Raw genomic sequence first — 18,447 nt, 5'->3', positions numbered from 1 at the left:
GGGGGTGACTCACCCCCCACGGGTCTCAGAAAGCACCCCATAAGTAGGAGTTTGTCTGTCCTCCCTCAATTATTTAGATCTGCTTTTAAATCCTAAACAGATTTCACGTGTAAAGGGAACATGGGTTTCTCCCAAGCAGTGGAAGCAGCTTGATTGTCTGTCGGTGTGGGGGAAGGACCTGTGGCAGGTCTGGCAAGGTTCAAAGCCCAATGTCTTGGGCATAATCCACAGTCAAGGCCATGGATGAGGCCCAGGAGAAAAAAAACTGAGTGCCCAAAATGGGCAAAATGCGGCAAGTGGACACCCCTCAAACCACAAGCTGGAGCTAATAGAATAAAAATAAATAACTAAGAAAAAAACTAAAAGGAAAATGGTATAAGAAAGTGAGGTGCAGCAAGACACGTAGTTCAGCTACCAGACACTGTGATGCTCCATTGCAAGCCACAGACGGAGGAGAAGGAACTGGAGTGGCAGCAGGTCCATCTCCCCCATATACTCTTATAATGGGCATGAGGGTGTCTGGGGTGCGGACCCACGGGCATTGTTGACAAAAATCTCCAGTGAAGAGCGCACAGGCATGTACGTATCCGGACATGGAGCATCTATAGGGACGCTTCTTGAAGAAGAACAAGAGGTGACTCAATTACAGCATATAAATACCTTCACCAGGAAAAAAAATCCCAGGTACTAAAGGGTTCTTTAGCAGCCTAGAGGAAAAAGGCAGAATAAGAACCAATGGCTGGAAGTTAAAACCAAACATAATCCAATTAGAAATGAGCCACCCCCCTCCCCTTATTCTTTTTTTAAATAGAAAGTGATTAACTGGAACAACCTCTGAAGGGAAGTAGTGGATTCTCCATCCCTTGATGTCTTTTCTGGAAGATGCTTTAGTCAAACAAGTTATTGGGTTCAATGAAGTGGTAACTGGGTGAAATTCTCTGACCTGCATAATGATCTAGGTGATCTAATGGTCCCTCTGGCTTTAAGATCTATAAAGTGGGCTACATAGATTAGAAAATAGCTTTCAAAATCCACAGCCACGTTATCCCAGTTTTCCGAATTCCTGATTTTTCATGTATTATAACAGTTGAGAACCTCTTTATGGGATGTGGCAGTCAGAATAGGAATATTTTAAGTCTAAACTGGTGCTCACACAGAAGCTGCGCCCTTAATAACTTCTCCAGACAAGTAGCAGTACAATATACACTAAGAAATGTAGTGTTGGAAGGATCTGTCATCTAGTCCATCCACCAGCACTGAGACAGGACCTAGTAAACCAAGTAAACATTCCTGAGAGGTGCTTGCCTAACCTGTTTTTAAAAACCTCCAATGACAAGGGTTCCACAACCTCCCTGGGTAACTTATTCCATTACTTAACAATCCTTAGGGTTAGCAAGTTTTTCTTAGTATCTAACCTGAATCTTCTTTGCTGCACATTAAGCTGATTACTTCTTGTCCTGCTTTCAGTGGACGTGGAGAACAATTGATCACTGGCCTCTTTATAACAGCCCTTAATATATTTGAATATTGCTATCAGGTCCCCCTCAGTCTTTTCTCAAGACTAAACATGCCCTGGTTTTTAGCCTTTCCTCATAGGTCAGGTTTTTTCATTTTTGTTCCTCTCCACTGGACTCTCTCCAATGTGTCCACATCTTTTTTAAAGTGTGGCAGCCAGAACTGGACACGATATTACATCTAAGACCTCATCACTGCCAAGCAGAGTAAGCCAATTACTTCCCAAACACTCCTGTTGATACATCCCAGAATGATACAGTATTAGTCTCTTTTGCAAGTGCACTACACTATGGGCTTATATTGAATTTGTGATCCACTAGAACTCCCAGATCTTTTTCTGTAGTACTGTACTACCACCTAACAAGTTATTCCCCATTTTATATTTGTGCATTTGATTTTTTTTCCTTGCTAAGTGTAGTACTTTGCTCTGAAATCAACAAGATGAAATTCAGTAAAGACAACTGCAACTTATCAGGGTCATTTTGAATTCTAACCCTGTCCTCCAAAGTGCAATCCCTCCTAGTTTGGTGTCATGCACAAATTTTATAAGCATACTCTCCACTCCATTATCTGAGTCATTAATAAAGTATGGAATATACCTGACCCAGGAGAGATCCCTGCAGGACCCCACTAGATATGCCCTCCCAGTTTGACAGCGAACCATTTGTAACTACTCTTTGAGAACAAAAACTGGACACAATCTTTCAACCAGTTTTGCACCCAACTTATCCTAATTTCAGATTTCCCTCATTTGTTTATGAGAACGTCACATGGGACTGTATCAAAAGTTGTATTAAAGTCCAAACATATCACGTCTGTTGCTTCGCCCCTATCCACTAGGCCCATTATCTTGTCAAAGGATATTCGTTTGGTTTGGCATGATTTGTTCTAGACAAATCCAGGTTTGGCTGTTACCTACCTACAATAAATATCTGCTGAGGTGCACTAGTCCCTAAAGAGTGTACAAGTCTCTACCAGGAAACTATTTCAGTTGGACTTGCTGGGTACAGCTCACAATATAGAGCAGAAGTGCTGGAGCCCAGACACTCAGTCTAGGAGGCAGCATGGCCTACCCTGAAGAAAGGAGTGGGACCTCCTTGGGGATCTGCCATGCTAAAGGGGGGCTTTCCAAGAGACTGTTTAAAAGCTGTGGTGTAGCTGTGGATCCATGGCAGAAGCTATCTACCAGTTCCGAGTTTGCTGAAGTCTGCTTTTTTAAGTCCATACATTAAATGAATAAAGATGGAATTAATTCCAAGTCAGATACAAACATCTCAGCTTCATAATGGGTGGAGGTGGGTGTTGTCTAATGGTCAGAGCAGTGGACTGGAAATCAGGCTTTCTGGGTTCTCTTTTCAGTTCTGGAAGGCAGTGTGTCTAACGAGTACAGAAAAAGGGCTGGGAGCCTGGACTCCTGGATTTCTATCCCAGCTCTGGGAGAAGAACAGTGATTAGCAGGTTAGAGCAGTGGAATCTGGAAGCCAGGACTCCTGGGTCCTATTCACAGCCTTGCATGATCTTGCCCAAGTCATTTAAGTACTCTTTCCTGTAACATATGATACAGAAAACCAGCTGCAGAGCCAGAACTAATAGTCGGTGTCCTGCCACCCAGCCCTCTCTGCTCTAAATGCTAGATAGCACTCCTCTCCAGAGCTGGAAAGAGAAACAAAATGAGATTTGCCTTTCCTTTCTCAATGGGCTGTGTTGGAATTATTAATATTGATATGGGAAACCACCAAACACTAATTTTAATTTAATTTAAACACTAATTGATATGGGAAACCACCAAACATTAAATTCTTTTATTAAATCCCAAGGCCAAATTATATTTATATAGTTGCTCTAAACGTGCCTAAAAAGTCTAGCTAGTAAGCAATGTACTGTATCCAAACAGTAACAAAACATTTATGAACTTTTGATCAAGATACTTATAAATGGGCTAAACCCAGGGGGTGCTTAGACCAATATTGGTCAGTTCCAACATGGTCAGGCAGGTATTAGCAATGAATCCTTTAAAAGTTTACTTTATATACCCTTTATCAAACAAGCAATGCCATTGCCAATTACTGACTTCAGCTAAAAATCAATGTGAAATTATTTACCCTTTTTCCAAGTCTTAATCCAGATAAGATTTACAGCCTCCTTTCTTCCCAAAGCCTTTTCTTTCTTATCTTCTCTCCCCACCTCCTCCCTTGCTTACTAGCAGAATGGTGGGAAGGCTTGGGCGTGTTTTTTTAAGACAGTTTTTCTTTGTGTTGTTACTGCAGCTCTTTATTTTATTAGTTTTACTTTTGAAACTATACAACCTTCCCACACTACAAGTAATACTAATTATTCTCATGGCCTCCGTTACTTGCTGCAATGCTTGGTCTGTGGCCGGTTTGGAGTTGGGGGAAATCAAAACAGATTTCAGTTCGCGTGCGTACACAAACAACAGCTACAGGAAGATTTGATTCACAGACCTGCTGTTTTCGGGGCATGATCTTTTTCACCATGATCAATCGCTTCACCACTGGAGCTGGAAGCTGCATAAATAGGATAAAAGAGACAAGGCTTATTATTTGTTTCTTGCACTGTAGTAGAGCCTAGGACCTGGTCCTGGGGCAGGACCCCATTGCACTAGGTGATGTACAAACACAGAACTAAAAGATGGCCCCTGCTCCACAAAGCTTCCAGTCAAGCATAAGGACTTTCCTTGGTGCTCAAGAAAAGAAAGGTCAGACTGAAACACAATCATCTTTGACGACCCACAGCTGTAGCCCATTGAGCTAGCTTTAGCATTTTATTTTACTTAACAGCAATGCAAGGAACGTACAGGCCTGTATCCTGTAAGACATTAGCTTACTCAGTTACCATAATAAGGCTTTGAGGCCCATGAACTTTGTTATAGATAAATGGCCCGACAGTGACCCTGAGGCTTGGGGAACTGGGAATAGTGTGCTTAAAGCAGAGAGTTCGTACAACAGAATACCAGCTAATCACAGGAACACTGAACTCGTACTAGGTTTGGATATTTTAGGATAAAATGTTGGCAAATGCTTAACTGCAAACTGGCCTTGGCAATAAATCGATGCATTTGACAATTAGTTGAAACCATGACTATACTAATCTATAGAATAAGGACACCCCAACATAATTAGGATGAGGAAGTTAGATATGGATAAGGGAGGCCGGGCATGTGTGTGAATATTCATGACCGCCCCCAGACCCTGTAACAGGCCAGACCACCGTGTAACAGGGGATCTGGACCATCAGATTTCTTTGGCTTGCCAGAGACAGAGCAGGACCGTTGCACCAGCTTCCCAAGGAAGCGTGCGAGTATATATGCAAGGAATGGTACAAAAGATAACAAAGTTGAGATAGTCCCTCTACCTCTCCTCAGGGTCCAAGTGGCAGAAGCTCTTAAGCAGCTTTCCTGGTAATCAGCCTATTACCCAGGGACCCCTTGATGCCAACTGGCAGAGGGCATGGGGCAGAGGCTTTTTACAGGGATTCCCTGGATCAGGTAGCTGCATAATAGTTCACACCAAAGGGTGCCATATGAGGTCTCTACTGAAAGCCAGTAGTCCACTAGCCATCATAATCAGCTATGAGTTTACTTGGAGTTAAGGCAGGTCACCAGAAGGTGACATACCTTGGCAATGTTCCTTTCAGGTAGGAGATAACACCCACCTATCTCCCTGTCTAGCCATTTGTATACTGTTTGCCTATTAGCATACTGAGCCAAGTACACATTGAAAGATTGTGAAACCTACAAGAGAGGAAATCTCTGCATGGTGTAACAGAGAGCAGGAGGATGTCCTGTTTATGAATAAACACAAAGGATTTTTCTGGGATATCGGAGGGCATGTCTACACTTGCCATTTAAAGTGGAAAAATGCCCTTTTTTGCACAAAAACCAAGGGAGTGTCTACACTTGCCAATGACTTTTTGCAGCAAAACTCAGAAGTTTCACTGCAAAAAGTAAACCACCTCCACAAGAAGCATACAGCTCTTACCGGTGATGCTTTTGCAGGGATGTGCAAGTGAAGACATGTTCTTCCTGTTTACAGAGCTTTAGCCTCCGGAGCATATCCCACAGTGCCTAGGTGACCACTCTGGCCAGCAGCTCTGCTGCTCTGACACCAGGTAAACAGACATCCACCCTCTTCCTGTAAAGCCCAGGGAACTTTAAAACTCCCCTTCCTGATTTCTTGGCAAGTGCTCACTTATCTGGCCAAGTGAAATGCCTGCTCCACGAAGCAAACGACCCCTGCTTGGAGCAATGCTGAGCTACTCGAGCTGATCAGTCTTTGGGGAGAGGAGGCTGTGCAAGGACCCAGTATGCCCTGCGATCGACCCCCACGCCTTCCCATAAGGCCCATCGTCAAACTGGAGAGAGCTGCACTGTGGGATACCTTCCCTAAAGCGCTGCTCTCATCAGTGATGGAAGTGCTGCTAATGTAATCACTCTCTGACGCCTGTGGAAGTAAGCGAGAACACAAACCAGTGCTTTTCTTTTACCAGTGAAACTTACAGAGCAAAACCTCTGCAAATGTAGACATACCCTTAGGGTGCAAAGGAACACACTGAATCCTTCATCTAGCACAGGGATTCTTAACCTTTTTCTTTCTGAGGCCCCGCCAACATGCTAAAAAAAATTCCACAGCCTACCTGTGCCACAACAACTGTTTTTCTGCATATCCAGTAGATTAAGCGCCAGGGTTAGTGTTAGGGGATAGCAAGCAGGGCAATTGCCCAGGGCCCCACACCACAGGGGCCCTGTGAAGTTAAGTTGTTCTGGCTTCGACTTGCAGCCCTCAGCAGAGCTCAGGCTTCAGCTTTTTGCCCTTGGCCCCAGCAAGTCTAAAGCCAGCCCTGCTCTCTGGTTTATTTTGGCAGACCCCCTGAAACCTGCTCGTGGCCCCCCAGTGGGCCCCAGACTCCTGGTTGAGAACCACTGATCTAGCAGGCAGACTGACAGCATGCTCTCTTATGAAAGGAGGGTCACAGCCAGCCAGGCTGAAAAGCTCTGCAAGGATTTTGGGTGAGCAATACTCTACCAGACATGACAGTATCTTGTTAATTAAGTCTAGGCTCTGGAATACGTGTTATGATTTTATTGTATATGTCACCATTTGTTTCCAATACTTGTACTTGCTACTATGGTTTATGAAATAAACTTATACTTGATCTCATTATAAACCTATCTCAGTGATGTGTATTAAGCAGAGCGGGGATCCTCAGGAGGATTTGGTAAATTGGGCTGTACTGCTTCTTTGGAAGCAGCAAATCTGTGAATACTGCGTGTGTCCAGGGGAGCAGGAGCTGGTGACTCCAGGAAGACACTCAGAGGGCTTGAGTGTGCCAATAGCTAGCCTGCAGAGTAACAGCAGGGTCTGCGAGGTCCAGAGGGGAGGGCTTGTGTTGTCCATGGCCAGTAGAGTAGTGATCCCCAGTAGGCACAGACAAGGCTTCCTCACACAAAGGGCAGGTGGTTGTGAGGTACCTCACAACCCTGGGAATCCCCTCGTATCATCCTAATGGTGTAATCAGCACACTCTACACCCTGTTTGCTGATTAGCCAAGGATCATGCACCAAGCGTTGACATACCAGATAGTATATATACACTGAGAGAGTCAAAAGTGAGAGGCTTAGAAACAGGTAAAGAAAAAGGTTATGGTGTGTTGTTTTCCATTGCTTTATTTGGGGTAAGGGAAATAGAACATAAAGGACAGGTTGAGTAAGCCAGAGACATGCCAAACATACCAAATCACAATTGGAAAAACTGTACAGATCATGGCTTGGAGGCTTTAGGGAAAATAGTAGAGGGGATAAAAATCTCTGTTCATGCAATATGATAAGCATCATGGAGAACTGATTCATCCATCAAAATTACATGAAGTTGAGTGGGAGGTGCAGGCTTAGGAAACCAGCCTGGCACAGGTCCCAGAGGGGCAGCCCTCCAGTTAGAACTGGCCAAGAGAGAGATCATAAACTAGAAGCAGCAGAGAAAGCCAAAAAGAGGAAAGCAGAGGAGCGAAAGCATGTCACAGAAGTTAAAGGAAGGGAGAAGGAAAGGCCCCACAAGCTTAAAAAGCTGGAATTACACAAACAGAACCCTCAGCCCACAAGTAATCCTCCTTAGGGATCACCCAGCTGGGGGAAACTGCCTGAGTCATAGTGGGAGAGAGTTCATTGAAGAATATGACCACCTTTGAAAGGATAGGCAGACAAAATCCCTGCTGAACAGACTTGGCCATCTTACCTCCCAAATTGACTGGCAAAGCCTTATAAATATTTAATCCAGTCATTCTCAACCTGCAGCATGTGGGACACTTGTGGCCCAATGAGCACACAGCTGCAGCCCATGTGACATCCTCAGGTCATACAGGGAGTATATAGGGTGCCACCCACATAACACACAGAGAGCTGCATGTGTGACCCACAGTGGTAAATAGGTTGAGAACAACTGGTTTAATTATATAAATGTAAATAATGCTATGTTGTATGATTGGTTTAAGGGATCAATGTTAGAAAGCTTTCAAATTACCCCATAGATATATCACCTAAAGTGTAGAAACCTAACAACTGGATAACAGGAAATATGGTCATAAAATGGGAGATTATCGGAGAAAATGGATGAAAAGTAAAAGGGGAGAAAATGATCACCGGTTGGTAGATCTGTTTGCTCAGGTGCAGTTCTTTGGTGTCTGCTCTGATGAAGTGGGGGCAAAGGTGTGGGAAATTTCCCCAGCATCTGCGGAAGAGGCAGCCAGTGCTGCTGACTTATACCTGCAAGCGAGACCATTCCTAGAGCACAAGTCCCAAAAGGAAGGACAAAAGCCTGGGGTAAAAGGGAGACCCTTGTTCTTCCTGGGAAAAAAGAAGGGGAGGGGAATAAGCACACGAAAGTCCCTAATTATCAGCTCCCAGCCTGAGGGAACAGCCCAAAGTATTTTCTCTGATCTGGGTCCCTAGAACACAGGCACAAACAATGGGGAGTCCAAATACAATGCCTGATCTATCCAAGTTAATGCAGCTACCCTCAGTTCAGAGCCTTCAGTGATGCCAAAGGGGGTTCCAGTTAAATTTTGTGCAGTCTGATCTTCTGGAGGTAGATAAAGAGTGTATTAGGGAGGCCAAGGTAAATGGCCAAATGCGCCGGAGAGGAGGGACATAATCACATACCTCCTCTCCTCAGGAGGTATGTCATTAAGGAGGTGGATATGCTCCCAGGAAAGAGGTAAAACTCCTGGTCTTAGGGCAGTTTAGAACCATGGTGTCTATAGCTCCCATTGAATTAGAGTGGGAAGGCTTAAGGGGCATTTTGAACATAGGAGTTTTTAAGAATTTACTAGCTAATGTATTGGTGGGAAACGACAGGATATCACTGGCCAAGGCTATAAGTATTCTGTCACAAAGGTAAATGCTTGGGGGGGGGGGCAACCTAACCAGCAGAACACAGCAATGTGTCTAAAGGGGAGGGAAATGAGGAGTCGTCATCCCCTTACCTGCGCAGCTCTCAGTACAAGCAAGAGCCAAAATGGAGTTTGCTGCAGAACCAACTGCAGACATGTCCTGAGGGAGCATCCTCAGTATTGACCCAGATAGAGAGCACAGCAGAAGGTTTTCAGAAGAGGGAAGGATTTAAAGGGAAGCCTTGGTTGGGGGAAACAGAAGTCCTGGTGGGGCCCTACAAATAATCATTCCCACAAAGCACTGTGTGGAGTTGAAGTCCTTAGCCCAAAACTGCCCTTTCGCTGGTCACTTAGGAATGGAGAAGACATATGAAAGGCTAAAGAAAAATTTTTATTGGCCCCATATTCAAAATGAAGAAGAGGAATACCGCAACCTTGTGACTTATGTCTCTGCCAGGCTTCTTTGCATCCTTTACTGGCAATCGAAGCAGCATTTTTCAGGCTTGCTATGAACATCATAAGGCCTGTACCCAGACCAACCGAGGGGGGAAATTTATATTATTGATGGTGGATTTTGTCACCAAGTATCCAGAAGCAGTTGCTCTGTCAAATGTGGAAGCTGAAACTGTTGCTAAGGCACAGTTCTCCATAATCAGCAGGTGGGCTTCCAAAAGAGATCTCATCAGACTGTGGATCAGATTTCATGTCCCAGAATGTGTGGGGAAAAATACCACCCAGAAACAAATGAATTAATTGACAGGTTCAACTGGATCCTAAAATCTATGCTAGGAATGTAAGAAAACAGGGACATAGTGTTACTTTATCTGTTTGCGTATCAGAAGGTGCCCCCAGAGTCCCTGGGGCTTGCCCATTTGACCTCCTGTATAGAAGAATGGTCAGAAGTTCCCTGGATCTCATTAGAGACTCCTGGGAAGGTGGCACTGAAGCAGAGGGGGAACCAGTGACTGAATATGTGCAGAGGTTTGGGGAGTATTTAAAATCCATGATGGGGATAGTGCAGCAAAACCTCACTTTTTAAAAGCTAGGCCGCTCAGAAAGAATGATCTGATTACAATACCTACGATCAATGATTTCATGTGGGGGATTTAATACTGTGCTAGACCCTGTAAAAAAGTATAAAATGCAAAACTCATGGGAGGGGCCTTTAGAGGTAGTAGAAAGGGTTTAATGATGTTACCTAGTGTCCAAAGGCCCAACAGAAAGGTAGCAGCTCAAACGGCATATAAACAGGTTAAAAGTGTATCACAATCATAAAAATCACTTGGGAATTGTGCTGAAGAAATTCAGAGAAGCAGGTCTCACAATTACAGCATAAGACAGGGACAGCCAAAGTCCCTTATCTAGGTCACTGGATTGGAGGGGGCCTGATCCCTTAAAAGTGGAATCCACTGTTAACTGTCCCATGCCCTGAACCAAAAAGCAAGTTCAGTCTTTTATATACTTGGCAAATTATTACCTCGGGTTTGTGGAGGGTTTCAGAGACCTTGTGTACATAATTATAGACCTCTGCAAGAAAACGCAGCCTGACATGGTGGTTTGGATTACTGCCTGTGAGGAAGATTTTAATAAAAGTGAAAAGAGTTCTGTCAGAGAAGCTAGTCTAAACTTTGACAAGATGTTTGAATTCTGCACAGAAACATCCAATACAGGCCTGGGGGCTATATTGATGCAAGTGAGCAAAGGCAATAAGCAGCATCCTACTGCTTTCTTAAGTAAAAAACTGATCCCCCCACACTGGACAAAATTTCACTGTTATAGAAAGAGAAAGTTGTGCAATTGTATGGGTGTCAGGGAGCTAAGGCCATACCTGCTCAACAGAAAGTTCAGGGTCCTAACAGGCCACTCTCCATTGGTATGGCTTCACAGAATAAAAGATACCAACTCCAGACTGCTATGCTGGAATATAGCACTTCAAAATTATGATATGGAAATTGTACATATTCAAGGCAAGGAAAGTGTAGTGGTGGATGCACTGTGTAGACAAGAGGGTTCTGTGGATTAGCCAGTGGCTGACCGTACTGCAACAATGTAGGGGGGGATGATTGACTCAAGGACCGATGATGCCAAATGGCAGAGGGTACAGGGCGTGCATAAGGTTTTAATGTGATCCTGAGCCAGATATCTGCATAATAGTTCACTGAAGGATGGCATGTGACAGCCAGTAGTCCACTGTCATCATAATTAGTGTGAAATGTATGTATGGATATTTAAGGAGTTATGCATCTATACTATAAATTATGCTTTTTAGGTCTTGGAGTTAAGGCAGGTCACCAGGAGGTGACATACCTCAGAAATACTCCTCTGTCCCTGTCTGGCTATTTGTGTATTATGTGCCTCATACAGTATGGCTGTTTGCATACTGAGCCAAGTACAAATTGAAAAACCATGAAATCTACAAGAGAGGAAAACTGAAGGGGATGTCTTGTTTTTGAATGAAGACAAAGGATTGTTCTGGGATATCTTAGGGTGTAAAGGAACACACTGTATCCTTCATCTAGTAGGCAGCGTGCTGTCTTGGGAAAGGAGGGTCACAGCCAGCCTGGCTGAAAAGCTCTGCAAGGATTTTGGGTGAGAAATACTCTACCAGGCATGAGAGTAACTTATTAATTAAGTCTAGGCTCTAGAATGTGTGTTATGATTCTATATATAGCCATCTGTTTCCAATACTTCTGCTTGCCACTCTTTGCACCACTACGCTTTGTTAAATAAATATACTTGATTTCACTATAAATATATCTAAGTGCTGTGTGATAAGTGGGGCGCTGATCAGAGATGACGGGGGTGCTCTGTTCCTCTGCAAGCAGCAAGTTTGCAAATACTATGAATGTCCAGGGGTGCAGGAGCTGTCCAGGGAGACAGAGGGCTCGAGCATGCTATCGCTAGCCTGCAAATGGATAGCTGGGCCTGGTAGGACTTGTGTTGCTCACAGCCAGTGGAGTTGGGGATCTGACCCACAACAGCGACAGACAAGGCTTTGTCAGGTACCTCACAACCTTGGGTACCCCTAGAAAGCATCACCTTCTCTCTCCCCCCCATTCTGCAGGGCTAGGGAGCTCTCACGGAATGCCATTTTGCACTAGGCTTAGATTCTCCCTTTCAAGGTGCCATCCAGGCCTAAAAGGTGGGCCAAGTTGGGCCTGACTGTGCCCAGAGAAGTTCTTTAATCCTTTCCTGGCTGGGGTGCGAACCTACCCCACTACATACCCCACTCCTCAGGGGCCCAACACCCCCACTGTCCAATCCCAACTTCTCCATTCCCTGCAAAATGATGTCCACGTTTCTGTGTTTTGTTCCAGCATGATGTTGTATACTAAAAGTATAGTGTTGGGAGAGCTAACTACCACCCCATAAGGTGCAGGTTCATCTCTTTCATCATGGTTAGAGGGAGGTATGGGCCGTAATGAGGGAAAAGGGTTACCCAAAAAATAATTCCTAAGAGATTCTACGCCCACTTCACTGCCTGTGCCTTCTTTTCATCCATGGAATAGGCCTCCTCCCTGTGAAAGAGCTTCCTACATGAGTATAGAAGTAAGTGCACCTCACCATTCACCCCTTCTAACATCACAGCACCCAGGCCTACTTCTCTAAAATCAACCCGTTTGAAAAATCTGGATGGAAGAGGACTGGTTCCTGGCACAGGTATGTTAAAGGCATTCTCACAAATGCTGTTCCAGTGGACCCCCTTTGGATTACCACCTTTTATTAGGTCCGTCAGAGGGGATGCAATGGTGGTGACACAAGGGACAAACCGCTTGTAATATCCAGCTAGTCCAAGGAAGTCTCTTACCTGCTTTCTTTGTTCAAGGAATTGAGTAGGCCAACACTGCCTTCACTTTGCTAACTAGTGGCCTACATTGGCCTCATCCCACATTATTACCCAGGTAAGTAACACTTTGATTTGCCAATTTGCATTTGGACAGATTGACTATGAGACCTTCTTCAGCCAAGGACTGGAGGATGGCTTGTACTTGTTGCAGGAAGGCTCAGTTGTTGCTATATATAACAATGTTGTCCAAATATGCAGCATCGTACTGCTGATGAGGCCTGAGCACCTTGTCCATTAAATGCTGAAACATTGCTACCACTCTATCTAAACCAAAGGGCATTGTCTAGAAGTGGAAGAGCCCAAAGGGAGTCCGTCAAGAAGACTCTTTTTTCTTGAATTTTGGGACAGAAGGGCTGTCATAACCATACAGCTAAGGGTAGCCTAGAATTCCTCCTTACCTATAAGGGGGTAAGAAGCTCAAATAACCTGGTTGGCACCTGACCAAAGGAACCAATGGGGACAAAAGATACTTTCAAATCTGGGGGTGGGGAGAGGCTTTGTTTTGGATTGTTTCTGTGTTCATTTGCTCTTCAATCCATGTCCTCCAAACCATTCTGAACCAGTCTCATATTACAAAAATTGTAAGTACAGCCAGGCAAGGCGTATTAGTTTATCTTTGTTTTCTCAACTTGTGAATTTTCCCTTTGCTGGAGGGAGGTTTATTCCTGTTTTGTTGTAACTTTGAAACTAAGGCTAGAGGGGATTCCTCTGTGTTTTGTGCATCTTTTGTTACCCTGTAAAGTTATCTTCCAATCTGATTTTACAGAGGGGATTTTTACCTTTTCTTTTTTTTTTTTTAATAAAATTCTTCTTTTAAGAACGATTTTTTTTCCCAGTGTCCAAAGATCCAGAGATTTGGGTCTGTGTTCACTTTGTAACCAATTGGTTAGGATATTATTCTCAAGCCTCCCCAAGAAAGGGGGTGTAAAGGCTTGGGGGGGATATTTTGGGGGAACAGGAACTCCAAGTGGTCCTTTCCCTGATTCTTTGTCTAAATCACTTGGTGGTGGCAGCATACTGTTCAAGAACAAAGTGGAATTTGTGCCTTGGGAAAGTTTTTAACCTAAGATGGTAAAAATAAGCTTAGGGGGTCTTGCATGTGGGTCCCCACATCTGTACCCCAGAGTTCAGAAGGAACCCTGAAAAGAGCGATTTGCCAATACCCTTTTTTAAAGATCTATGGTACTGATATAGCTGACGGACCCTAAATGTTCCAGTAGCTCCCGGACTGTCTCCCACATTTTCTGGGGTATGGGGTCTCTAGCCTGCTGTTCTGGGACCATCTTGATGAGAGGGTGTATCAGCTGGGGCTAGCTGGGTGCAGGAGAGAATATAGCGGGAAAGGCCTCAGCAATAGTAAAACCTAAGCTCTTTGTTCAGGTAGTTCAGCACCTCTCTCTGCATGTGTGCTGGCTCTGGGTGAATGGATGCCCGAAATCCCAATTCAGCTTCTGGTGGGTAAGGAGTGGTCAACTTCCCTTCCCTGGTTTTCCAAGGCTTCAGCAGGTTCAAATTGTAGACCGTAGTTTCTTTCCACCTCCCAAGCAGGTGGACCTCACAGTCTACAGGGCCAAGCTGATGAGCCACTTCAAAAGGCTCTTGTCATCTGGCTAGTCACTTGGGTTCCGTGCTGGGGAGTAGTAACTACACTATCACTGGGCTGGAAGATCTAGAGCCATGCACCCTGTTCTTGTGCTTGCTGGGACCCCAACAGGTTTTAGTGAGCAAATGGAATTGGAGGAGTTTCCTGAACTGGAGAACATCCTGGGCCCCTTTGGATGCTCTCAGTTCCTGCTCCTGCCAGCCGTTGTACAGGAGAGCCATTCTCTCTTGAGGTTGTTGCTAAATAACAGTTTGAAGGGAGAGAACCTGATGGAAGCTTGCAGCATCTCCCTTATGGTGGACCAAAGGGGAGGAAGTAGCTGATTCTCAATGCTTGCGATCAAAGGACACAAATCTTTCAGCACTGCCTTCAGGGTTTTGTTGAATTTCTCAACTAGTCTGTCCATTTGTGGATGACAGATGGAGGTCTTTAGCAACTTGATCTTCAACAGGAAGCGTAGCTCCTGCATTAACTCCCTTTGAGTAGGTCCTCTGGTTTTCCTAACCTGGCTAGTCTTGCCATTCCAGCACCAGTCCCAGCATTCCGATTTTCCTAGCTTAGATCCGTGGTTCTCAATTTTTTGTATTGGTGACCCATCACAAAGCAAGCCACAGCTTATAAATGCTAGAGGCAAAAGGGGGCTTGGGGGTGGATGCTGATACCTTGAGACCCCCTTAGGGGTCATGACCCCCAGTTTGAGAACCCCAATTCTAGGCCAACATCCTAATGCGTTTCATTAGAGCAGAATGTGAAAGCAACAGGGATCTGCATCTTGTGGTGGTTGTAGATATGTTACAATTATTTTTTGCCTTTGACTGGACCAATTATGCCTTCTGGATAGCTGTGTACGTCGGTGACATAAACCTTCTGCCAGATTATGCCCCCAAAATTCAGGAGCAGTTTCTGCAAGGAAATCATGCTGTGGCTCAGTCTAAAAAATAAATTCAGCAGAGTCTGAACAGCCATGGCACTTGAATAAACAGTAAACTGTGACAGTAGAGTAAAAGGGGTTATTGATGGATTTCACTTTGAAACCAGAAATCTTGGTCAGATAATTCATCACTGCTCGGGAGTGCTCAGTTGTCACAAGTATTATGAAGGTAAACTTCTTTGGACACAAACCACGTCTGAGATTTCTCTCAGCACTTGTAAACAACTCCATGCTCCAAATATTTCAATGCATGACGACTATCTCCATTCCACTAAAACAAAGCGTACAGGGAGGCACGTAGGAAGCACATAGCAACAGTGTGACCTAGTGGCAAGAACAATGCCACAGCCCTCCCAGATCACATCACAACTCTTCCAACTTATTCCTCCACCATTCAATACACCTGCACCCAACACAGTTAATGAAATTGGAGTGCATGCAGATAGTTCCTAATGGCTATTAGCAGTGCCATTGAAATAGTTTTACCAAGGAGCATGATGGATTTTCCATTACTTGACGTCTAACTCAAGACTAGCTGTCTTTTGAAAAGACATGGTGGAGCTCAAACAGAAGTAATGGGCTTGATGCAACAATGAGTGAGGCTCTCTAGCCTGTGATATGCAGGTGAGCCCAGCTGATCAGAATGGACCCTGCTGGGAGATGGGCTTAAAATCTTTGCCTCTGCCTATCCACAGCCCAAGTGCAACAAGGGCAGTGCCTGCCCGCCCCAATTCTTCTCTAGTGAACAAGAGTTCAGCATCTGCAGCCCATTCCATTCTCTGTCAAGGCTGCCAACGAGTAAGTCAGTTAAGCAATATAAGTATTTGTGGACTAAGAAACACAATTGACTCACGCAGGCCACTGAGTGGTTTTCAGATGAGAGAAGCTTCTAGTTAGTCATGACGATTATACATGGTTTCTGAAGTGCCAACAATTAAGCCCACATCCAGGTGCATTATTTACGAAGCGGCAATAGCCTGCAAAGAGCTTATACTTTAGACAGCCTTCATACTGCCAAGCATTGCACTTTTTGCACATCTGCCCAATCCATTTTTTTTTTTAAAGGGATGCTGCAGCTAAATCCCTTTTCCTCATATGGCCAAGGATATGTGCAAAGGATAAGACATAGAGCAAGTTTGCAGCTCTTTGCTTTGCAATAATAAGGAACAGATTCATCACTGTACAAACAAACCACTTGAGTAAGACACCTGCCCTGCAGAGCTTACAATCCAAACAAGCAAGGAACAGTCCAGACTGGAAAGTGCCTTGGGTGAGCAGATAATATCAGAGCACCAAAGGACTTCTGCATGGGGGATGCTTCTAGACTGAGGGCACAACTCAGGATGACTTTTAAGGTTGACAGCCTGTTGAGTTCTCCAGAATGGGAAATCTAGCTTTTCAGGGCTCCTATAACCTACTCCAAACCCTCCCACAGCTGGATTTGGGAACATTTGGTACTAACAGGGATGCATTATTACTCACTGGGCTCCCCACCATCTTCTTCTCCAAAAGAGGTTTCCTCTGGGGGCCACGCCTGGTAGGAGACCCTGCAATCCTCTCAGACCTGCGCCTCAGAGGAGGGGAGACATTGTCTGAAAGTGAAGGAGAGAGGAAAAGTTTGAAAGTTGATTGTTTCTACCTTCATCCAAACTACCAATGTGGGGACATTTAACTGCCTCTCAGTACTTTTCTACCTCCTGGTGTTTGCCTTTTCATAGGCATAAGATGTTAGGAAGCTGTGAAATACCCTCCAGTCCTGCATCCTACCCCAAGGAATTCTCCAACCTGAGGGAGACATTCCCATGCACCCTGCTCCTCCAGTGGGACCCCTCCCCACATCCTGATTCTCCAAGGACCCCCCTCCCAGCCCTCAGGAAATGTGCCCACTTCTCCTCATACCCTGCTCCCCAAGCCCCCGTCAGTACTCCAACAAATGATCCTCCACATGCTACTCCCATGGAGAGGAATCCCATGCACCGCTACAGGCTGGGGACCGACTGGCTAAGCAGCAGTTCTGCAAAGAAAGGATTTGGGGATTACAGTGGATGAGAAGCTGGATATGAGTCAGTAGTGTACCCTTGTTGCCAAGAAGGCTAATGGCATATTTGGCTGCATTAGTAAGAGCATTGCCAGCAGATAGAGGGAAGTGATTATTCCCCTCTATTCGGCACTGGTGAGACCACACCTGGAATACTGCATCCAGTTTTGGGTCCCCCACTACAGAAAGGATGTGGACAAATTAGAGAGACTCCAGCAGAGGGCAACAGAAATGATCACGGGGCTAGGGCACACGACTTAAGAGGAGAGGCTGAGGGAACAGAACTTGTTTAGTCTGCAGAAGAGAAGAGGGATTTGATAGCAGGCTTCAATTACCTGAAGGGGGTTCCAAAGAGGATGGAGCTCGGCTGTTCTCAGTGGTGGCACATGACAGAACAAGGAGAAATGGTCTCAAGTTGCAGTGGGGAAGGTCTAGGTTGGATATTAGGAAACACTATTTCACTAGGAGGGTGGTGAAGCACTGGAATGGGTTACCTAGGGAGGTGGTGGAATCTCCTTCCTTAGAGGTTTTTAAGGCCCAGCTTGACAAAGCCCTGGCTGGGATGATTTAGTTGGGGTTGGTCCTGCTTTGAGCAGGGGGTTGGACTAGATGACCTCCTGAGGTCTCTTCCAACCCTGATAGTCTATGATTCTTCCTTGTATCCTGCTCCTCCTGGAATCCCCCTAAGAGAAATTACTGCCCCAGACCCAACCTGAGGGAAACATCTGATACTAGTGCCCCCCAGAGACCCACCCCCAGCATACCCCCCCTCGTACCCAGTGCCCTCCAGAGACCCACCCCAGTGTACCCCCGTGCACTCATTCCCCCCAGAGACCCCGCCCCCCGCGTAGCCCCCAAGTGTCCAGCGCCCCCAGAGACCCCGCCCCTCGCGTGCCCAGTGCCCCCCAGAGACCCTACCCCCAGCACAGACCCCCTCCCCGCCCAGGGTGAACCCCGGGCCGCACTCACCCCCGCGGGCTCCGCTCCCCGCTGGGGCCGCGCCCGCAGACCGGATCCGCCTCTGCCCCCCGCCCGCCATCCGTGGGCCTGCCCGCTCCGCGCCAAGCGGGCTGGAACCCGCCACCAAGCCCCGTTCGAATCACCCGCCGCTA

General features: G+C 45.6%; 1 protein-coding gene across 2 annotated transcripts in view; it reads right to left on the bottom strand.

Moving 5' to 3' along the window:
• The window catches only part of LOC119858734 (sororin-B), a 32,948-nt gene that overhangs the window by 5,762 nt on the left and 8,739 nt on the right, over positions 1-18,447 (bottom strand). The window contains exons 1-3 of one of the 2 annotated variants that reach the window (XM_038410026.2): positions 18,305-18,444; positions 16,780-16,889; positions 3,978-4,040 (exon numbers count right to left, since the gene is read on the bottom strand). In XM_038410026.2, coding sequence (XP_038265954.1) covers positions 3,978-4,040; positions 16,780-16,889; positions 18,305-18,374 — 243 coding nt within the window. In that variant the 5' untranslated portion in view covers positions 18,375-18,444. Of the gene's footprint in view, positions 1-3,977; positions 4,041-16,779; positions 16,890-18,304; positions 18,445-18,447 lie in introns of those variants that run through there. The other variant, XM_043518657.1, reaches the window with a different exon arrangement.

Source organism: Dermochelys coriacea, chromosome 7 (assembly GCF_009764565.3).
Source record: "Dermochelys coriacea isolate rDerCor1 chromosome 7, rDerCor1.pri.v4, whole genome shotgun sequence".
In the NCBI taxonomy this organism is placed as follows: domain Eukaryota; kingdom Metazoa; phylum Chordata; order Testudines; family Dermochelyidae; genus Dermochelys; species Dermochelys coriacea.
This window is presented reverse-complemented; position numbering and strand designations above follow the sequence as displayed.